The 23,348-nt window shown below is 50.0% G+C and overlaps 1 protein-coding gene across 1 annotated transcript in view; it reads left to right on the top strand.

Annotated features, from left to right (window-relative positions):
- MMP17 (matrix metallopeptidase 17) overlaps window positions 1-23,348 on the top strand; it is a 52,045-nt gene that overhangs the window by 13,717 nt on the left and 14,980 nt on the right. Inside the window, exons 2-3 of the mRNA XM_068654405.1 lie at window positions 17,284-17,416; window positions 18,753-18,879. Of these exons, the coding sequence (XP_068510506.1) occupies window positions 17,284-17,416; window positions 18,753-18,879 (260 nt within the window). The remainder of the gene's footprint in view (window positions 1-17,283; window positions 17,417-18,752; window positions 18,880-23,348) is intronic.

The following is a 23,348-nucleotide window of genomic DNA, read 5'->3' as shown; positions in this document are numbered from 1 at the left end:
ACAATTCTCCCAGTTTTGAACAAAGGAAGAATTATGTTTTGGGTCAGGGGGTGAGGATGAGTTTGTCACAACAGGGTGGGTCCTGGGGTTGTGAACAACCAGCCGCAAGCTTCTAACTCATCTCCTCACTCCCTAAACTCCTCTGTAACTACTGCAGTGTGGACTTTGACAGCCCAAATTTCTCATTGCTTTCTGAATCTTCAGCTTGCTGCCAGCCAGGACAAAGCCCCTCAGCAAAGGCTGTTTGCTCCCAGGACGGTCCCAGCTCTACCGGGCTGGACTGGGCCCTTCGCAGGGCTGGGCAGGTGGGACTGGGGGCAACCCAGAGCATCCCCCTGCATTTTGAGGGGACACGCACTGGGTTTTGAAGGAGGGATGTGGAGGAACTTCGTGTTGCCTGAGCTTCACCTTGAAGCCATTGGCTGCAAATCGCTGCTTTGCCACTGGTTTGTTGCATCAGTTCAGAGAACTGCCAGCACCCAACGCGTAATGCCAGCTGCGCTTTCATCAGTGCCGCTGCAGAATCTGACGTTACCTTGGAGTAATGTCTTTATTCCCAGCCTGACTCACTTGCAGGAGGCCCTTGCAGCGACTGCACTGCTTTCCGGACACGGTTAGCCTGGGGGCAGGGGAGCTCCCTGCACCTCTCCCCTTCCAAAAGCAACACAGACGTAAGCAGTGCAAGCAGGTCTTGGAGAAGCAAAGGTTTCTCCCAGGTGGCAATCAGACCGATCCACTTCAATAGCTTAAAAACAGTGCCTCAGCAACCGGGAAAATATGCACATGTGCACTGTTCAGGAATTACTAATTTATTCACACACCTGGAACTCAAAAGCTTAAGCACCTGCTTAATTCTCATTGACCTCACTGGGTCTGGGACACAACTGCTTGCTGAAGCGAGACCGAAAGAGTGAGAGCTTCCACTGTGAGGCATCTTTTGTCTGACCCATGCATTTTTAATGCAGCCTCACTGTGGGAATAACTGGAAGGAAGGGAAAGTAAAAGCCTGGCTGCACAGATGCCTGTGGTCCAAGTCTTGTTAGTTGTGTTGGGACAGACATTGCACAGGTGGGATTTTCTCTGTTTTTATGGGAAGGAAAAAGAGAGGCAGGCAAATGAAAAATTAAGGTGTTGTGCTGCTGTGTAATTAGGAAAGCTAGCAAGCCTTGTTAGAAAACTGGTCATTAAGCAGGTGCTGGCTGTGGGCTACAACAAGCTGCTTGCCCCTGGGGGTGAGGCTCTGCCTGCACCTCCCTGGGAGCTGTTCTGGGGGCACTGGCACTTAGCAGTTGCATGCGATCTCCCCTGTGCTGACACGCCATGCTGGCTTTTCTCCGTCTGACCCCAGTGTTGTGGTGCTGAAGGGAACACCCTTGCCCAGCTCTGGCTGTGCTGTGGGTGCCCAGAGCAGAAGGTACCAGGCAGCTGAAGGTTTCCCCTCCTTGCTGTGCAGCTCCTGTGCTGCAGGCTCGCTGCCAGGCTCTCCTGCTCGTGTGCTTGCCAGGGACCTCTCCTGGATATTGATGGTCACCATGAGATGCTCTTCTTGCACAGGCTCCTCTGTTATGGCTTCTGAACAAGCACGTGTGGCATGGAGGAGATATATGGTGTTGTCTTCGGGGTACCCTGGTGCCCTATCATAGTGTCAGGCACCAAGAGGGGCTCCGAGACTGCTGGTTTTGGAGGAATTGGTGCCTCGTGGTGCGTTAAATTATTCACAGGTAGTTTTGTTGGTGGGTGGATTTAAGAGTTATGATGTACCTGTAAAAGAAAGGTTTTCAATAATGAAAAAAGGTAACAAAAAGATAAAGCTATTATAGGCATAATTAAAATGATGCATAACTATGTGTTCTCCGTGTAGCTGCTTCAGCTCTCATCCAGCTCGTTAGCCTGAGTAATCAGCCCCCAGGCTGGGTTTGCCCCTGTTCTTGCTGGAGATGCTGCAGAGCTGCCCGGAGCAGGGCAGTGTCAGGTCCCTCAAGGACAGTGCTCCTGCCTACCCCCCTTCCTCTGATTTCTGGGCTTGGAGAGTGGGCTGCTGTATGGAAAGGCAGAAGGGCAAAGTCTTAAAACTTTTTTTTATTTTTCCATATCCTTTCATTAGCATATTCTTGGTTCAAGGCATTCACAGCCTTTGAAGAGGGCGCTGGGGGAGTTTTATACATCCTGTTATGGGAAACAGTAAATATTTCCTGCTCGCCTATTAACTAATCCACTTCTTGGCAGGGTGTAGGGAGCAGGAACAGCGCTGCAGTGCGTGACACTGGGAGCACCTCCCCCAGGAGCAGCCACCCCCCAGGAGACACACAGTGAGCTGGTGGCCGGGGATGGAGGTAGCTGCTGAGCAAGGCTGGACCAGAGCATCCCGAAACACCACCCTGCAGCAGCCTTTGTCCTGATGGACAGTGCAGTGTCCTGCTACCATGGGGCATATCATCTGCGAGGGATATGGGATGCGAGGGATGCTGGACTTGCACCTTGCTTGGTGGGGAGCCCTGGGTGATGGCCGTGTAGGACCTGTTGAGAGCCACTTGGCCACGTAAGACCTGCTTGGTCCTTCCAACCAAGCAAGGGGAAGGACAACATCTGAGGATGCTGCCCCAGTTTTCATGAGGCATCCTGGAGATGCCTTGTTCAAAAAATGCTGCAAAAAGAGCTTGAATAATGGCATATTCAGCCAGCTCTTTAATTTAGAGGGAAAAAAAAATATGGGGGGTGTCATCACTTCTGTATCTAGTCCCAGCTGGAGTCTGCATTGTGTTAAGTGCAAAAGTGCAAAGAAATCTCATCTCCCGCGAACTTCTTGTCTTTCCTTGAAGCCCCTGCAGCAGCCAGAGCCTGCGTGAGGCTGCGTCTCCAGTACCTTAGCAACATGAAAGGCATCTCTCGAGCCTCCCAGTTCAGAGAGAATAATTTAAGATTTTTTAACCTTTCCTTATCAGATGCATTTCAAAAGGAGCCTGGCTGTAAAGTCCACCCATACGTAATATTAAAATGCACTCAGGGATGGCTCAGAGGAGGCTCCCTGCTCACCCGCTGCCTTTTTTCTCCCCCTCCCTAGTTTCTCTGCCCAAGCAGCAGAGGTTTGGGCTTCTCCTGGGACATCCCTGGTGTCAGGGTGGCTGGCATGTGCCCAGATCCTGCCCATACCAGCTGCTTACCAGGGCTGTGAGTGGGGGAAGCCAGCAGAGCCCCCAGCAGTGAAGGGAGGTGGCAGCAGGGTGCTGAGGTGGCTGCCCTCGCTGCTGTGGGCAAGCCCAATTTCCCATTTAGCCACGTATTCACCAGGGGCTCTCTTGCTGCTGCTCTCTGCTGCTGCTTGTCCTCTTACCAAGCAGTCTGTGAGGTTCCCTATCGGGATGTGCAGTGCTTTCTTCTCCCCTTCTCCGTGTGTTTAATAACCTGCTTCCCCTGCTGCTTTTTTATGCTCGCTGTGGAGGAACCTTTCCCCGTACCACCCCGTCAAGTGGGTGCAGAAGCTGCCCTATCTGTCACTCACGCCGTGAGAGCCGGGGAGCTGCATGAGGACTTAAGTGTAGGAACTTGGACACGATGTGAACAAAGAGCCCATTAAAATGGTACCCGCTGAGCCGGTGGGCTGCTGTTCCCATCGGCTCCTGCTCGTGGCTTTTAGTCAGATTAAATGCTGTCGGAGCACTCTGAATGTGTTTTCTGCTGTTCCTCCCTCTCCAGCCATCCATCAGCAGCCATCCTTAGCTGCCGTGCTCGTCCTCAGAGCTTTGGGCTGGGTCTGGCAGCGGTGCTGCAGGACTGCGGCTCCTCCACCTCCTGGTGCAGGGCAGAAATCCCAGCCCCAGCTGAGCTGTGGGGTTTTGCCCTAGTTTTGGAGAAGCTGGGGCTTCATTTGTTCTTCATCTGCTGGGTTTCATCCCAAATTTACCATTCTTGAAAGTGGCAAATTGGAATGGATTTAAAGTTTAGGGGTTCTTTTGGCTTTCACAGAGGGCTCTGGGGGTGCTGGGATCAGCACATCTCAGTGCATCGTAGGTGGATGGGACAGGAGAGCACTGGGATGCACCATCCCGGCAGCTCCTCTTTAACCGTACCCATGTTTTGTTCATTTTTAGCCTAGTTGTGAGCCTCCCTGCCAGCCGGGGATGTGGGCTGTCTGCATCTAGACGGCCACCCGAGCGGTGTCCATCGGATGTGTGGGCGGCCAGAAACACGATGTCCTCGCGGCTGGCAGCAGCCTGGGTGAGCAATCCTGCCCGGCGCTGAGCCACCCCCGCTATCTGACGTGCTGCATCAGGGTCCCCAAAGAGCTGCCCTCGCTGTAACTGCACCCACCAGGATCTGGTAGGGAAGCGCTGCTGGGGGGTTATTTCGGGAAGAGCAGGGTTGGATCGGACCTCTGCAGTGGTGGAAGTGCCCCCGGTATTTGGGGACAGGCCAGGTGGGACAGCAAGGGGTGCCAGATGTCCCAGTGTTCCAGCGTGTCCCCTGGGAGCACGGCTCTTGCTGCTCCATCCCTGTGTCCGTCCTGTGAAGGGCAAATATGCTCTGCTCTTACCAGCCATGCGTCCAGCAGCATAGGGGATGCTGCTTCAGGACAGAAAAATTCCTTCCTGGCTGTTGTCAGTCAGTAATTAGGGCCTGATATATGTGGATTGATTTGATTTCTTTCTATTTTCCCCCATGTCATTATCTGGCTTTGTGTGGCTTGAAATATTCCTGATGATCATAAAATTATCTTGGCCTTTTTAAAAGTCAATACCTGCTACTTAGTGAAACCATGAGCCTACAGGCTGGAAAAGATTCAAGTCTTGCTAGCTTAGCTAAAAGGCATTAATTCACAGAATATATACATGACAATGCCAGCCTAACTTGCAACAAGTTCTGCCTGCAGGATTTCTTCCCTTGTCTACAAGACTGACTTCGGACGTCTTCTTTTACTGCTTGGAAAGCTCAGCCTGGGGGAAAGATTGTGCAAAGCCGAGCAAGGAGGGGACTCCGCACCTTCCTTTCAGTTGCTGAGCTGGGAACAAGGCCTCCTGGTTTTGATGCTCTGTGTGCAGGTGGAAAACGGGATGAGGAAGCCCCAGGATGAGGACTCTGCTCTGCAGCCTGGCTGAGCTACTTGGGGGTTTCCGGGTGTGCTGGGAGCTCTGCTGCTCCTGCCACCCACACGGCCAGCCCACAGTCACGCAGCCAGGCTAGCGGCTGGCTTGTGAAGCACAAAGGAGAGGGGAGAGAATGCAAAACGTATTAATTGAAGAAGAAACTAAAAGGGAAAAAAAGGAAAAAAAAAAGGAAAGCCTCGTGTGTCCCCATTCAGCTTGCCCACACAAACCTGGTTTCTTGCTGAAAATCCGCAGGACTTCTTGTGTGCAAAGCTGCCACTTTTCCCAAGGGACTTAAATAGAGAAAAGCCAAAGCTCCCAAAGCAAAGCTGCCATGGGTTTGTTAACCATCATGGCCCAAATGTGCACAAGCTGACAGCACAGTTGCTTACCGAGGTTTGGTGGTTGTACTGCTAGAAAAGTGTTGATTTGGGTGCTCCTAGATTAAGCTATTAAATAAGCATGTGATGGGCAATCGATGCAAAAGATTAAACTTGCATTAACTTCTGGTTTTACATTTTGATTTCTTGGTTATTTTGCCAAATAAAATTAACTGGGATTAATAGCTCCATCAATGAAGTTGGTCGTCCTGTGCTTGGGAAGCTGCATCCCTTTGAGGAAGGGGCTGTGTCCTGCTGCTGCTGTGCTTTGCCTGGGGATAGCTCTGCTCAAGTAGGTTAATTGCGCTGCTGCAGCAGATCTGCTCGCACCAAGTCTGCATCCCTGCTATGGAAGAAAGCAAGGGATAATGTCTCTGCTGGTGGCTGTGGCTTCTCGTAGGAAAAATCTGCATGAAACAAGCCTGGTTCGTTATCGTGGCTAGACTGGTCGCGGTAGCTGACCTGCTTAGAGCTGTGTGAGTGCTCTCCATGCTGCTTCTGCAGGTTGGATGTAGCCCAGAACCCCTTCTAAGAGGCAGGTTTGTGTTTGTGGAAGGTTGCACAGGTATCTGGAAAGGTCAAATTGTTGTGTTTCCCGCGTTAAAGAGCAAATAATGCTTATTTACTGGTGCTGTTTTCTACTGTGCTTGCTGCAGTTTGAGCACAGCAGTACTTTTCCTTTCCTGAGCAAAGCAGGAAGAATTAAAATGAGGACAATGAGGCCATCACCCGCCCTGCTCTGCAGGTCTCTTGTGCACTCAAGGCAAGCCTCGAGCCCAGCAGCCAGCAGAACCTGGTGCTTTGCTTTATTCCCTCTGAGGACATACCTGTTCCACCTTTCTCAACCTTTCTAGAGGGTTTTCTGGCCTCTTTCCATAGCAATGTCCATCACCACGCTGCAGCAGAGTGTGGGACCTATGGACTTGCTCTGCAGCTGCAGGATGATGCTGGTCACCTTCTCACTCATGCTTCAGCAAGAGAGGACATCGTCCTCGTCTGTGGGGCAGGAGACAGCAGGCCTGGCCAGTTGGCTTCCACGTAGCTAACAAAGGGCATGCTAGCCACAGGGCTGAAGTGCGTGGCAGGGCACGTCCCTGCTCCTGCTGGGGGAAGGCTGCGGCTGGCGGGCTGCAGATGGTCACTCTGACATTTTCAATCAAACGTGTTTACAGAGCTTGTGTCATGGGGCTGAGGTAGTCAAAATATATGGGCCTTAAAGGAGAAAAAAAAAAAAAAAAAAGAAAGAAAGAAAAGAAAACAAAGCTGGTATGATTAAATGGATCCAATTTAGCAGATGGGTTTTCTGCTCTGCCGTGCAGGATGGCTGTTCCAGGAGTTTCTCGGTGTTTCACATCCATGCAGGAATGCAGAAGGCCTCTCTGTGTAATGAGTTTGGTTGGTGTCAGACATACCCCTGTGGTTCCTGACAGAACAGGGCTGGGGGGTAAATTTCCCCATAAATCTTGGGTAGTACGTCAGCTGCTCGGGGCTGTCCCTCTGTCCTGCCATCACCAAGCAGAAGCCTGCTTGTAGCAGTGATGTGACAAAAGACAAATGCCCATCTCCCTGCAGTGCTCGTGTAATAAAACCCAAGCCTGGTGTGCCAGAGATGTGGCTGGGGCCTAAGGAGAGCAGCCGTAGCTGGAGCGATTAGATGGGGTCTTCTTAGCTCTGTCCCATTGTGGGGTACTTGGCTGGGAAGCCCAGACCCCTTAACCTCGCCATCTGTCTGCAAACAGACCTAATGGGTATGTAAAGTCTGGCTGTTTACACCTAGGAAGGTGAAGGATGCCTCCAGCTGTGTCAGGCTGTATCAACACTGCAGAGAGGCCACAGAAGATTGGGGATATTTTCCCATTAGAGCCCTTTCAAATATATAAGTTTTATAATCTTTTCATTTCATCATTTGCCGCGCAGCGGGGGAGAGATGGTCTCTGTGCGTAAATGTGCCTGTTTCCAGCCGTGCTGGGAAGGGGATGTGCGCGCACACAGGCTGGAGGGTGGGGGGAAAAAGGCTCATCTGTCACAAGCCTGGAGTGTAAAATTGCAGGCGAGGCTTTAATTTGCATGTTGGTGCGAGCAGGATGGCAGCGAGTGGAGACACTGCTGTAATTAAGATCAGCTGTGGATCCAAGATGTCCCTCGGGGCTGGGATGGCACAGAGTGCTGTCATGGCAGGAGAGGGCTCGTCTGTGTGTCAGGGCTTCAGATCACCCCCGCCCCTCACCTTGCAAAGCCGATGTGAAAAATTCCACAGACTGAAGGGAAGAGCTCAGGGATCCCTGGGGAACAGCACCCCAAACTGCACGTGGGCACGGTGGGACGCTTTGTCCTTCAGCTCACGGCTACCGAGTCCCCTGCCCATTCAAATAGACATGAGTCACAACAACAATATTTTGTAACCGTGTTCTTCAAGGGAACATTAAAAGCCACTGAAATATTATTTATTGTCCGCAGCCGGAGTCAGGCCATGCATAAAGCATCGCCTCTTGCGGGATGACTTACGCGCTGCCTTGCCGCTGCTGCTGCTCACTGCGACACGTCACAGGCTGCTGGCTGCTGCTCTTTGGGGCTGGGAACAGGGACTCCTCATGAGGGACATTGCTGTTCACGCACGATGCTCAGCATTGTGCATGCGTAATGCTCGGTCAAACCCAGACTCAGGCTGCCCTCTGATTTTTGGGAGCACGAGGATCCCTGCTTTGCACCAGGCAATTAACATAAGGTGCTGGCTTCAGCGCTGCGCGTGGTGCGCAGGAGCATAGAGGCGAGTGCCCCAAAACACCTCTGCTTAATTAAACACCCTTCTGTGCCCTGGCCTGTTTCTGCAGCACACCACCAGCATGCGCACTTCCATCCCCCTCTGATAAATGCAGCCCCGAGCTTCCCCAAGGACAGGCAGGGTTGGGAAAGCTGGATGGCTGTGTGCTCACACCAGCATCTCACGTGGCCCTGGCAGCACCGGGGAGCACCGAGGGCTCCCCATGGAGCTGCAGTCCTGGTGGGGGCAGAAAAGGCGAACAGACCTGGTAGTAGTACACAACCCGCAGCTCGTACCCACTTCTGTGGCCATCAGCAGCTGCAGGGGTCCTGTACGCACACAAGCGGTGCTGCATAATTTGGTGCAGCTCGCAGTGCCTGAGAGATAACAGCGTTGTGTACCTCTGTATTCATTTTTATGCAGATTGGTGTTTTGTGGAAGTGTTGGTAAAAGCAAGCTCTGGGTTGCAGGGTTCAGCTCTTTGCCAAAGCCAGGTTCTGTATAATTGTAATCGCTCTAGGGAGGTGTGTGAGCTGTGTTTTCGTTCTGTTTCTGCTTTGTTTTGGTTGTTTTCTGCAAAACTGCTTTGGTCCCAGGCCATGATTAACACAAGCTCTCACCGAAAGCAGAGTCTTCCTGGTAGCCACGAGAAAATGCCCTGGACTAGTGAGAGCAAGTTAAATTATTCATTTCGGTGTGGTTGTTTAAATCGCTAAAGAATTTTGTCATGTGTTGCAAATTGTCCAACATTTTGTCATGTTTCGGGTGTCTTTTTTATCTCCCTCTGTTCAGTGGGCAATTTCTTACAGCTCCCACAGCCTGTGGTTGTTCCTGAAGTACTTCTGAAGAGTTCCTCCTGCCTGCTGTTTTCACCTTAGGGCTGGTCACCCGAGGACTGCGATATTATTGCTTCCTTTTGATTCAATAGCCTCGCTCTTGAACAGAAGGCTCTTTCTTTTCCTTTTTTTTTTTTCCAGTTCAGCAGTTGCCCACAGCATCAATAATTGTTCGAGACACTCGTACAGCTAATAGAAAGAGCCTGTCAACAAGAAAAGCTCATTGTAATACTTCTGTTTTAAAGAGCTTGTGGGAAGCAACAGAGCCAGCCAGGTAGCAAAGGTGCTTTTCCTGCAGTCACACAGACCCAGGGATGTAAGCGGGCTAAATTCTTTCCCAGATGGATGCTCTATTTCACACTCCAGCAAAGCTTCGGATGTATTGATTTCTTAATGTCACAATATTTTCTTTGCTAAAAACTAAATGGGAAGGAGCACCTAAGAGCCAGCCCGAGGGCTGCTGCAGTGAGTGCAGGGGCAGCACCTGCTGTCGGCAGGCCCAGCATCAGCCCTAGCACGCAGCAATCGGAGACTTTGAATTCCCAGTTTGCAGGGGGTGGTGGAATTTCTGCAGTCTCTCAAAAGGAAAAGCAAGCCGTGCTGTGAGCATATTTGAACAGGCAGTCTGCGTCCTGAGGTTGTCTTGAAAACCAAGTGTACTGAGCTGGAGGGAAGCGCAGTGCTACAAGGGGCAGGAAGGAAGCCACTGATCTCGTAACTAGTGAATGGAGCAGCGATGTGCAGCTGGGAGGATTTATCAAGGGAAAATATTGGCTTCTGAAAGTAGGGGGACAGTAAAGCTGTGATGGAGGTGCCACTCTAAATCCTGGGGTGGAGGCTGCGAGGGAGGCTGTGGATGGCCGAGGCAGACGCTGGTGGTGGTGGTCGTGCTGCAGGAATTCAGGTGCAGAGCCCGTCCTGGAGGGGGCCCTGTCCTAATAAAAGAGCCAGTAAGTGGAGTTAGTGAGAGATTTGCTTTGCTGTATAACAGCCTGTTCAGTTAGCCACCAGACGTGGTTTGTTTAATGACTGAAACCGAAAGAGTAGGAGCTCATCTCGGTGAGACCGGGAGGGAATATAGATGAACGCCGTTGTGTTCTCGATGCGCCATTGACTTTCCCTACGTCCTGCGAGCAGACGTGCTCTTTGGGTCCAATGAGACGGGCAGGCTCGCTAAGCAAAACCAGGACCTCTAAAGTCAGCCCCCAGGAGAGCCTTGCTGCTCATTCTCACTTTGCTCAAGAGCGATTTGTTCTTCTTTTCAAAGAATTCATCATCCCCTCACTCACCTTGGTCCCGATCCAGCTGGAGGATGGAAGTGTTTGGGAGTTCGCTGCACAGTCTGCCACGATGATGTCAGTGGCCCACCATCAAATACTCAGGAGGACTGGAGATTTTAATTAACGTCCAAACAGCTGTGTGCAGAGAGGATCCAAGGAGAGCTGCCCTTGCAGGGTCACAGTCCTGGCTGGTGTGGTGGAGAGGGCTTGTGGGGGCTTCCAAGGGGGGGAACAGCAGCTGCCCTCCCTGCCAGCCCCCTTGTTTTGGGGAGTAGATGAGGTGAAGGGCTTCAGTCCTCCCTGTTCCCTCAGTGCCTGTCCAGCAGATGTTTACTCAGGAGCATTTTCCAGCTGGCTCAGCTTGCAGCAGCCCCTGGCTGCTCTGGACTCTGCTGAGTCTTTTGCAAAATTGTCCAGGAAACCACGGACGTTCCCGTGTCCTGTGCCCAGAAAACCCTGGCTTTGCAAAGTCCTGGCTTTGGTTTTTCTTCATACAGAGATGATGTGATTTCAGGGACAGAGCCTCCTGCCTGGATTTATTTCCCCACGTTGAGCAGGGAGAGCTCTCCCTTGGTTACGTGCGGACATCAGCAGGGCACGTGGGGAGAAGGCTTCTCCTGGCTTCGCAGCTGCTGGAAGAACTGCATCTGGTGACGTTTCATTTAACTCCTTCACACCACATCCGAGGCTCGGAGTGACCCGGCCATAGGGGGGAGCTCAGAGCAGCCCTCCAGGTTGCTCTCTGCATCCTCCAGGATGGCAGTAACCATCCAGCCGAAGGGGATGCCCAGGAGCACAGAAGGGGCAGGGCTCTTTTCACGGGTTGCATTCAGTGACAGCTCCCGTGCTTTGAGCTATTGCTGTAGCGAGATAGAAGACTGTTAATTCAGTCATGTACCTAGCATCCCTTTGCAGCTCAGTTGACTGTTACATGCCAGGACTTTTTTCTTTTCAAATAACGAATTAGTGACAAGGGTGTTTCACCATGACAGGCAGCATTATGCAAAACTATTTGATTAAAAAATAAAATAATATATATAAAAACTATTCCCTGAAACTCCTGTTTTGATGGTTGTCTGGAGTTTCAATTTCACAAAAATTTTTGCATCATTCATTGCCTTTGCATGGAAGTTTTTGGAACATGATGAAAAAAAAAAAGTGTCTGAAACCCCTCCAAAATCCCTGGCATATTAAATCTCCACAAGGAATAATACAGTTTTATATCGAAAATACAGGAGAAACTGTATCTTGTTTTATGTTTTGTCAGTTTTTCTTGCTCAGGAAAGAAACATAAACCAGCTCTAGTAAACACTGCTCTGTGCTATGCTGTTCTGCCTGTCTCGTATGTATGGGAATTGATTCTTTGATCTGCAGTACAAAGAGATTGAAACACTGTTTCTTTGGTCCACAGAGAATTCCTTCCTGCTTCTGCAGCATCCCTTGATTACCTCGGTGTTTCTGGGAAGGTGCTCAGAATCCATTCAACCAAAGAGATGCCGATACCTTGTGTAGCACCCGCAAGGGCCTGGGGGACGTTGCCTTCCAAATCCCAATAATATCATTTCATGCACATGTTGCACGGCACGACACATCATTCCTCAAATCCCAGGAGAGCAGCAACACATGCACAACCCTGCAAGCAAGCGTTTGAGGATACAGGGGAGCCTGAGGCATGTCCCACAAGGCCTGCAGGCAGCCAAGCTGGCATCTGGGTGCTGGCTGACAGCGAGCCTTGTCGGAGCAGAGCTGCTCTCCTGCAGGTTCCGTACTGACCTGGAGGTCCCACGTCTGACGTCACCAAGTTGTACACTTTGTCTGCTGCAGACCGTGCCGTGGGACCTGCTGTCTGTGAGAGCTGTAGGTCATGGCCATTTGCAACACCTCTGTTGTTAACCTGAGCGAGCGTTTAAAGCAATTGGGAGGGAGAGGGCATTGTTAGCAGCTGCATTAACTTCTACCCTGGACTCTGCACACAGCCAATTAAAAAGCTGTTTGGATTCAACCGGCCCCCCCAGCATGAGCTAATGAAACCCTTCCCGCAGTTCAGCAGTGGCAGAAACAGGCATCCTGCTTCTAACCCAAACGGCACTTTTTCTTCTAATGAATTAATCAGCTGATTACGTGCATGCAATAGCTCATTAGAGAGGTGCGTGTCAACCTTTGGAAGAAAATTATTGGCTTTGCATGGCCCAGAGGCTGTTACATCACAGGAGCGCGCTCCTTGGAGTATCGCAGCACCGTATGCGTCGCTCTAATTAATGGGCGTTGTTCCTCAGGTTGTTTGATCTCATGAAAATTACTGTAAAATTTGAATACTGTAAACCAGTGAAAGCTTGGAAGAAAAACTCAAACAGCCAAAAGCAATTTGCCTTTAATCTAGCTTTCAGTGGTGGTGATGTTTTTTTTTTTTTAATTTAAAAAATAAATAAATAAGCTTCCACCCTATTTAATGGTAGCAACAGAGATAAAGTGAAGTGTAATTTGGAAATTAGTTCTGGATGTTTGAGTTGCAGCTTTATTTTAGTGATCTGGGCCATTAACATTGGTGAGTAGGGTGTTTGCCTTTTCTTCCTTGCCCAGCATGAAGCTGGCAGCATCCCTTGCCTTGCATTTGGTGGTGCCCATGCCCCTCATCCTGGCAGAGGTTGAGCCGGGTGAAGCTGGCCGTTGTGTCCTGCCTTCCCTAAGTATGTGGAAGGCATAAAAATGAGAAATGTATATATATTTTTCCACGTTGCTGAAGCTTTCTGTGTTGCCTGGTGGCTGTTGCTGAGGCAGGGCTGGTGTTTTTGTGCTGGGGGTGTCCTGCTGGTGGCACCTCTGGCTCAGGCTCACGCATCAGTGTGGGAGCTGATACGGGGGGGAGCTGGTCCCGTGGTGGCAGAGACTGGTGCGAAGCTCAGGGTGCACAGTGGTGTCTGCAGAGTGGCTGGGGACAAGCTCTGCTGTGCTTTGGGGGATGCGACAAGTGAAGCGGGAATAAAGATCTGCATCTCTGAGCAAAGGGAGTCCTGTCAACTCTGAGGGATTAAGGCTGGTTTTTTCCTGGATGTTTATGCAATATCAAGACCCTGATGTTTTTGGCTAAGCTTTAGCAACGTGGCTATTTTAATAATACAATAGAACTGGCAGAGCTTTTCTGTTTGTCCTGATTTTGCTGTTTATCCTGTTTATGTGCTCCTCATTATCCTGAACTATGTTGTCTTCTTGTAAGCACCAACCTATGACCCTTAAGAAGAAATCTTCAAGAAGAAAAACTTGCTGACTGAGACTTCTTTTTGCCTGTGGCAGTTGAACGAGCCCATCAGCTTATATAATATTAATATTTGTAAAAGCAAACTTACAGAGCTCATAAATCTTCCATAAAAGAGGGACAATATCTACATCTATTTCAAAATGAAGCAGGTAAGTAGGTTTTAGGACAAAAGGGTATTGATACAAAGGAAGTGAAGATATGAAAGAAATGAAATTGCCATTTTAATCTGAAAATTAGCTCTGTGATACCAAGGCTTTGCTGCTGCTGCTGCTGCTGGAGCCAGCCTTTTACTGTGGCTCTGGAGAGCCCCAGTCCCAGATGTCTCCACAGCAGCATCTCTCCCTGGCCTTTGGTTCAAATTGCCTAAGGAGCAAGAAAGTCTGAAGCTGAAACTGGGCTTGTTTGCAGGGCAGAGGACAACTTCATGAACAGTTTCCCTAACTTTGTGTCTTAAAAAAAAAAAAAAACAACAAAAACCAAAACTACAGTTTTGGCTTCTGTTACCGATTTTAAGGCATGAAGCAGGCTTTTCCCCATTAGGCTATGCTCAGCAGTATGGGGAACTCAGACGAGAAAAACTGATGCAGCTTATTTTTAGCCAGCGACACGAGCAAGCTGCCTGCAAACATGCACATGGAGCAACTCTGCGCAGGATGCTGCTGTTGTGTCATCGTCACGGCAGCCGCTTTGCAAAGGAAGGTCACTTTGAAGCAGGTAGGACATATTTTGCTGGGCACCACCTGCCCACCTGGAGGGGAGAGGTAAGAGCAGGCTGTTTGAGGGCCAAGGGGGCCCTTCACTGCCCTGCATGCCATCGAGGCAGCTCTTTTCTGTTTTTCTCCTTCCCGTCTCGTCTCGGAGCTGGGAGCAGCATCAGTTATCAGCTCCATCTGAATGTTCTGGGGAAGTAATTTTTTCCCCTTTTGAAAACAGAGTTGCTGAAGCTGCCTCTCCTCATGGGATTAGGTCAATTTGTTTAACTCAGCACATTTTTAAGGAGAAGTTTTTATCGTGTCAACTCAGGCAAGAAATATATTTAAAGAATTTTAGCATTCAGCTGAAATCACGGCTTCATTTAAACATTTTAACTTAATGAGAGTTGGAAAAAAAAGTTTTTCTTTTTTAATTTAAAAAAGGTTGAAATACGTAGTGAATGTATTGAAGTTATCTCAGTGGAGGATGTTCTCATACTTTCTACTTATGAAAGTTCATCGGTTTAACTTTTGTCCTAATTAAGGACAAGAAAATATCTGAGAAGCTTTCACAGAGCACACCTAATTAGGCAGACAATTCCTTCTGGCATTTGTCATCTCCGAGTCCAGATGCTTTTTTCCCTAATGAAATTGTCTGCCCCAGCAAAGGTAGGATGTGAAAGTTCAGTGTTATGAATTAGTTTATTGGGAGAGAGCGAGCTGGCCAGTTCCTTACGTTGGTAGCGAGATGAAGGAGAGTGGTATAGCAGAGGTCTGTAAAACTGTGGGGAAGCCTGAGGCATGATAATCATGGTCTAGATGAAAAGCCATGTGCAGGAAAATCAGGTGAAAAGCACATGCTGCTTTCCTGTTCCTTGTGCCTTTTCTTGAGAGCCCTCCTTTTGCTCTGAAGCAGCCCGTGGTGTTCGTGCTCCCTCTGTTCCTTCAGATCAAGAAAGAGACAAAACCTTGCCCTCAGTCAGAGCAGGTCCTTGGCCTGCTGCTACCTCCTTTTCCAGGAGGCAGGGGCACAGCTGAGCTCTGCAGGTCTCATGTACCCATGGCTCTGCTGTCCTTAGAGGAGAAATGGCAACGGCTCCACGGCTGGGGGAGAAACCAAATTAAACCACACCATCCTCATCAACTGGTGGGCCAACTGCTGAGTTCCCTGTCACAGCCAATTTCTCAGGAGCAATCAGGAGTGAATTGTGTCTCTAATTTCTGTCACAAACATTTTTGCGATGCAATGGGGCACAGAAGAGCAATGAGAAGGGAAGCGAGTGCCAAACCTGGCCCTCAGCCTGAGGGCGACAGGAGGCTGAGATGCTGCTGGTGCTTCTACCAGGCACTCGCTAACAGGGTTGTGCCATGAATCAGCAAGAAATGGCAGGATACGCTGCCTTCAGTAATACACAACCTGCTGAAACAAGGCAGCCAGGAAAGGCGTGGGGAAGGAGGAGAACTGCCAGGGAGAAATTCAGCACAGGAGCCATGCTCCCCGATGGCGACGGCTGGTGCCACGGCCTCAGCAAGTGTTGGGAGATCTGTCATAAACCTTTGTGTGAACGGTTCGATGGGGCGTGCTGGGGACATCTGGGGATGCTGTGGCATTCGGGATGGCTCTTGCAAGCGCAGAGTCTTTTGAATTTTAGTGGTAAGCAGATACAGCCTCTTGGCACTGATCTGACTACCGTAAATTTGTGGCATATTGACCACGGTGAAAGTCGGGATCAATAACAGTCTTCAAGAGGCTCAATGGATCGATGCTTCTTTGATACAGATAAAGCAAATAGAGGGTAGGTGTTTGTGGTGCTCTGCATGCGGTATTATTCTCTGCTGATCCCTCTGCTGAGGTAGGAGATATCAGCGAGCAAGAAGGCAAGGAAGGATTTAGGAAGATAATTCACCAGACAGTTAAAAAGCAGTTGTAAGAAGGAGATTTACTGTGTTATTTTCATCAGTTTTAGGCTGAAAAGAGGAAGAGAGAGATCCTTGTAAAAGCGCGTGGTGCCTTGGAAGACAAATTCCTATTGAACAGCGGTGTTGGTTTTAATGAGGCGCTCGTGTCAGCGTGACCGTGGGCACGCAGCCGTGCTGGCTCACCGCGCAGAGGGGTGTGTGGGTCCTTCGCAGCCCCCCCTTGCTTCACCCACACCTGGCCCTAAATGCCTTAAGGCAACAGGCAGAAAGGAGCTAGGCTCACTGCTAGGCCTCCCCGTGGGAAGAGCCATCAGTCGCTAAGAGTGACTTCTACACCTCCGTGGTGTTTGATCTGGTGGGCTTCATTTGGTGGCAGCTCCCTGATCACCACTGCTCAGAGTCCATCTGGGGGTGCCTCTGGACATGGGGATATTCTCTACAGGGTTTCAGCATGAATCTGTCTGCGGCTCTGGGACAGGGCAGGTGTTCATTTCCTCCTGTGAACTTGGGTCTCTGCGAATCTCAACACTCAGAATGTTGTCCCCATTTTCGAGGCCTCATGGTTGAGTGTGTTTCCAGTCAAAGCCCTGCTGAAGTTCAAGGCAAAGCTCTGCATCCTCAGCCACTGGGCTGCACTGAGGGGACTTCAGAGCCCAGTGCCTGTTCACTAGTGGGTGACAGCCCTGTCCCCACCCCACAGGGATGCTCGCGTTCCCCTCTCTGTGCTCATCCCTGCAGCAGGTTCCCCCCAAGCACTGCGAGGCAATGGTGTGACCCCATGGGCAGGGCCCCGCTGCTGCCACTATCGGGGATGGTTTGCAGATGGATGAGAAAATTAGATGTCAGCACTGGAATGCATGAAGGTCACCGGGTCCTGCTACTTAAGCAATGTATACAGATCTGTTGTGACACCTTCATTTGTTAGCAGGGCCCACGCTGTTCAATAGGGAAGCCGTGTGTAAATGTGTAAATGGGGATGGTATTTCCAAGCAGAACGGGCAGGACCTTCAGCACTCCCCTTTTTATGCATTTATTTCTCTCCTTTCTCTTTCTCACCGCCCTTTACCTGTGTCGCAGGACTGGCTGATGAAATTTGGCTATCTGCCTCCGCCGGACCCCGTCACAGGACAGCTGCAGACACAGGAGGAGCTGACAAAAGCCATCACGGCCATGCAGCGGTTCGGGGGACTGGAAGCCACGGGGGTGCTAGGTCAGTGGGTGCCAGGCCCTTCTGTCCCCGCTGTGGCAGAGGAGGGGGGATTGGCGCTGCCGTGCAGCTGGGTCGCAGCCCGAGTCTGACAGACGGCCGGGTTTGCAGCTGGAAGAGTAATTACATGGCTCAGGTGCTTTGTTGCCTTGTGCTTTCAACAACCTGAGGCAAGCAATTATTTTACCAGACCCACACACCCTTGGGGTTCCTGTCGTGCTTAAAATAGCTTAAAATAGCTCTTGATGTGTTCAAAAAGAAAAAAGAGAAACTAAAGCTGATAGGTTGTTCTGTTCAAAGCCTTAATTGCAGCCTCAAATTGAGTTGAACAAAAATCTTGATTAAACCTCCCGATTTGTACAGGGAGTAATCTGGTTTCTTGGCCAGTGGGGCACAGGGCAAGGGAGGAGGAGGACAAGTCCTGCTGCTGGTGGCGGTGACCGTGACCGTCTGGGACGGGGCAGGTTCACAGCCCGGCATGGCTGGGACCATCCCCTCCCTATCCTCGTGAGGACAGGAGAAAGCAAGTTTTAACCTGGGCAGTTTATCTCCTCCCCACTGTCCCCTCAGCTGGGCTGCTGTGGTGCTTATGTAGAGCTGTCCCTGCCTCTGTTCAAGGAGACAATTAGAAAGAAGATGCTAATTAGCAGGCTCATCTCCGTGCAGCCCTCGCCAGCCCCTCAGAGCAGCCAGTGCCACTTGAGCAGCTGCTGCTGTGTCCCCAACATACTGACACTAAGACTTTCCCCTCCGCTCTTAATTAAACGTGTGCAATCATTTCTCCTCCACCTTATCAGAAGTTGCAGGAGGCCTAGGAGCAAGGCCATACTTTTTATTGTCTCTGAGTTTGCTGCTTGGGAAGGGGGGGTTGCAAACATGACTTGGGTTTGCCCCTTATTTAAGGTAAAGAGGTGAAACCAGTATGAAAATCCGTGAATGTACAACCACCTGCATTTCTACAGGTGAGAACAGGGGCTTCAAGATTTCATTCAGTTTTTAAAATAAATAAGTAATGTGAACAGCTTCCAAATGTGCTTCTAGCTTAACAGGGATATAGTTTATCTACATGCAAATGTCTCTTGGCTTTGCCAGGGGAATAATGGCCAATTCACAGACAGAATAATTTACACTAAGGGGGCAGCTAACGCTTAGCCCAAGTGGCAGAAGGCTGGGTGCTGGAGCTGAGTGTCACCTCCCCTTGCCCCAGCTGCTGGGTGTTTAGAGAGTGCTTTCAGCCCAAATCCGTGCCACAGCCGGTGAATGCCGGTGCTGTGGTATTTCTTAACCCAGGGCTGCTCCTTCCTCATTGTGCCCATTTTTCCCTTTTCTCTGCCACCAGATGAGGCCACGCTGGAGCTGATGAAGACCCCTCGCTGCTCTCTGCCAGACCTGGCTGGCCCGGTGGCCAGGAGGAGGCGGCACACGCAGGCTGTGACCAAGTGGAACAAGAGGAACTTGTCCTGGAGGTAGGAGCTCATCCTCCACCAGTTCCATGAGGCCACGAAGAGACAAACGCACACGCTCAGCTAAACAAGGCTTTGCAAAGAGTTTCGGTGTGGTGTGTTAGAGCGTGTCCCTCTGTGCTCCTGGGACCCAGAGGACTGTTTGTTTAAAGCCTCCTCCTGCCCATCCCAGCGTGGGTTTCCTCCCTCAGCTGTAGGACCCCAGCCCCGTGAGGCTGCGGGCTGGCAGAGGGGTGGATTTGGCCAGCAGGTTGGCTGGGCACTTTTTGCTGCATTGCAGCATGATTTCTCTGGAGTTCACTGGGACTTTGCGCTCTCTCAAGCAGCTGCCACATTTTTGGCTCAGCACAAATGGGTTTTTTATCTCGCCTCACAGGAGACCAAGGACCGGGAGCGCTTTCTGGTAGTGGAGGCATTTGGTCCTTTTCTTCTAGTCCTTGCCGTGGGAGAATATTTTTCCCCTAAAGCTGGTGAGCGATGTGTGTGGATCACAGGCCCTGCAAAACACAGAGGGTTAGGTCTGATTTCCAGGGCACCCCGCAGCCACGCTGCAGGTGAGGTCTGGAAATGGGCATCTCCTTGTCCCTGTCCCACCGAGACCTGCGGTCTGAGACTCATGTTTCCTCCCTCAAAGACCACGTGTGGTAGCGATTGTTCTAAGAGCTGCTGGTGTGCCCTGAGATGCTCAGGCTGTTCTGAAAGCCCCTGTGAAAAAAATCCCATCAATAGATCTCCTTATTGTTAATAAACTTCTCTTTGATCCTGATGTAGTCCCTAGAGCGAGTCCACCTTCACTGCAGTCACAAATCGGGTCTCAGCTGTCGCTGTTGACAAGTGTTGAATCCCTGGCCTTAACAGGGATTTGGTCTGCATGCCAGCACATCCCCCTGAGACCGTGTCTTCAGAAAAGAGAAATATAGAGAAATATAATTCAGCCATTAGCTTCAGAAAGAAGTGATTTTGGCTTGTGGAGGGCCTCTCGTAATGGCTGGGGCAAGGGTGCTAAGGCAGGGAGAAGCCTGAGGGATGGCCCCAGCCACCAGCAGGCATAAACACTCTGTCTGTCCACCAGCCCTGTCCTCACAGGTAAGAGGAATAACTTTGTGTTTCAGATAGGAAAAATTCCCTTTGAGTGAATTGGTAACACCTGCCCTGGTGCCCTGTAAGCCTCTGGAGGCAGCACAGCAGCGGGATGTGCTCAGTTTGCTGACGCCGGTGGCTGCTCTGAGCAGACAGGGGACAAACCCGAGCTGTGTCCCACCATGGGGCTGGGAATTGTGCTTGGAGCAAGGCACTGAAGGGAAATGTGTCTGGTTTTTCTGGTGGTCACAGCCCCAGGATACACCCCAGCCCTGCTGCAAAGAGTGTCATAAAAAGAAAAAAAAAGAGAGAGAGAGAGACTATTTTATATGTCTGATATAAAAATTCCATCTCCTGACAAACTCATTTCTTCTTCTTTTCCTTTCATCCTTTCCAAGATCTTGGCTTTTGTTCAAGAAAGGGCTGTATTTTATGACTGGGAGCTGTATAAGCCAACAGAAGGCTATAGCATTATAGAAACTCCAGCATGATATTTACACCCAACACTTCAAATTAAAATAGCTTTTTAGAAACTGCCATGAAAATCTGCCAATAGAGGCATAAAGTTTTACATACTTACCTTCTACATATTGATTGAAGATTAAAAAAAAAAAAAATCAAACAAAACCAAGCTCTCTTATGCCATGCATTTTAAAGGTGAAGAAAACTTGAACAATTCCAAGGCTGGGATAAAAGGGCAAGCAAAGCGGTACCAAAGGATGCTCTCAGGATGGGCACATGCAGTGGTGGAGGAGGCACTCCCTCACAAACAAGATTTTACAGGCACGCAGGTTGCTCAGCTTTCTTCTTTTTGTCTCCAGCACAAGCAGCCTGTAGGTCTGGAAGGCTCAGGGAGCAAAAACAGGAGAGCCTGCAGCCTGCACAGCCTCCAAGCATCCCAGCACAGCTCTAGGCACACTGTCTCCTGTGCCTCATCTCCATGGGAAGTTTCCAGGATACCAAGACATATGCATCTTATTTGCATGGGATTTCTCATTGTGTGGTACATAGGCACTCAGCTGATTAGACTGAGATGGCAGTGGGCTAAATTTGGGGTTTGGTGGGGAGCCGTCTGCTGCAGTATCAGCACCAGGAGCTGCACTCCCCAGCTTCCCAGGAGCTTCTCCTTGTGTTTTCAGCCTGGTTTTCCTTTAGCTAATTCTGCTCTAGTGCCATCATTTGCTTCTGGCAGAGGAGAGTTCCCAGCTTTAACCTCCATTTCTGCTCAGGTGTTCACTCAGGTGTGGCAGCAGGGGACCAAGTGGTGTAGGAGAGGGGCCCCAGTGACATCTGTGATGTGTCCCTTGTCATGCTGGGGTAGCACCGGGTCATGGCTGAGCCTGCAGGTGTCCACCCTGTCAATTACCTCTCCTTCGTCCTCGAAAAAATCAATTTGGGTTTGTCAGGCAATCCATGACCCACTGTGTTTGGTAGCTATCAGCATTTATTCAATCTCTCTGAAGTTTTAGGGCTGCACAACATGAAGGAGCTCTTTCATTAACCAGCAATTGATTTCTCATACATTTCTAATACTCTTTGACTTTCGTCTTTTTGAGGACAACGTCCAAAAGGGAACCTGGAAATCAAAGTAACCATTGGTACGGTTGGCCCTCCATAGCTGCCAGCCAGACCAGCCTTCTCTGGGCTCTGCTCGTAACCAGCTTGGACCCCAAGCTACTTTGGGATGGGACAAGAGAAGGAGAAGGGGGATACATGATGGACTGGCAGCGGCCGGAAATCTTGATCCACAACCTGCAGTTCCCGCAGGGAAGGGGTTTGCAAAGCTGGCACAGAGCAGAGAGGATGGTGGGGATGTGGGGAGGGACCGGTGAGCTGATGCTCGCCTGCCCTGCTGCCCTCATCCTCCGTGCCTCCCCGGTGGCCCAGCAGACACCAGCTGGAGGAAGGAGGTTTCTCTCCGATTACTCAAATCAGGCTTTTACCCGAGATTGGAGCTCTGTAAGGGGAGTCTCAGGAGGGATTAGCATCTGAGAAGAAGGAACGCTGCTCTCCACTGGGTACCTAAGCACCATTTGCTGCAAATAATAATAATCAAGGTGGGAGGGTGCTTATTTAGCCCTGTGTGCTTTCGCGTTGTGCTGGAAATGTGCCTCCTTTTCAGTGGAACTGGGTAATGCAATGCCAACAAATGTCCTATCAGTATAATAGTCTTCTCTTAATCTCATTGAAAGTAATTAGCAGAGCTCCTGCAATCAAATCAGATACTGAGCTGCAAACTCTGATGGGATTCTCGTGAAAAATAATGCTGGTAATGAATAAAGGATGTGGGGGCAGGGGTTCACTCACACCTGCAGCATGCTAATAAAAATGGGTCAGCTCAGAGGTGCAGGACCTTTTATAAGAAGCAAAGTAAGCGTTGATCCTGTTTATTCATTAATCTAACATTTCTGGTGTCAGGGATTGGAATGAATATGAATCATGTTTGTCTATCTAGACGTGGCTTTTCATCCACTGTCCTTTTACAACGGAGATCAGGTTAATTGTCCTAATTCCACAGCCGTAGAAGGTCGAGCAAGGCTTGAGGAGGGAAGAGCAGATAATGTCATCACATCTGAGTCCTTGCCCTGGGCACCACAGTCTTGGAGAGGAGGTCTTAATTCCTAGAATAAGCAGAGTGTGCGTTATGCATGTAATTACTTGTTCAGTAAACATAAGGGGAGTAAAGGGCTTAATGAAGCCCAGAGTACTCTTCTGGAAGACAAAGATACTTAGTTAAGGAATATCTGGAAACCAGGTAACCTTTTTTGTATTGCAGAGGTTCACAATGGCACTTTAAATTAGAGCAATAGCACGTATATGCTGTGGTGTTAGCGGGCACCATGCTCTCCATCTAGTTATAGGCAGTCTGCTCTGTAAATAAAAATTTTCCTGACAAGTGTCTTGTCTAATCCTGTGCTCATGCTGTTTGTGTCACCGTGCTGTCTGCCTTAGAGTGTGTTTTGTTTGAAGTCCTGTGATTATCCGGTGCTATGTGTATACAAACAGCCTTACTTTAGCTGTAAAGCACCCTCTTTGCCTACAGACAGCAAAGGCAGAGTTATGCCCAATTTTTGCTCTTCTGGCTGTGATGTCTATTGCCTGATTTCCCATTTCATCCCCAGCATCTCCAGGCTGGGCTTCCCAAGCTCATCCAAGAAACCATTAGGCAGAATTTGGCACTTCTCACATGTCTGTTTTTGCTCTGTCCCAAATTTCATGCTCACTAGCTTTGGCCAGGTCAGGAGGTGTTCCCCACCTGGGGCCGCAGCTCTGAGGGCATGCGATAGGAAGCAAACACATGAAAGCATGAGCCTCCAACTTCAACCAGTGAGTCATTCCTATTCCCCTTCACTGCTCCATAGTGCCTAACAATACCCAAATCATTATTCGTC

The sequence above is a fragment of the Anas acuta genome, chromosome 17 (assembly GCF_963932015.1).
Source record: "Anas acuta chromosome 17, bAnaAcu1.1, whole genome shotgun sequence".
Classification (NCBI taxonomy): Eukaryota; Metazoa; Chordata; class Aves; order Anseriformes; family Anatidae; genus Anas; species Anas acuta.
Note: the sequence above shows the minus strand (reverse complement) of the source record. Positions and strands in the feature narration are given on the sequence as shown.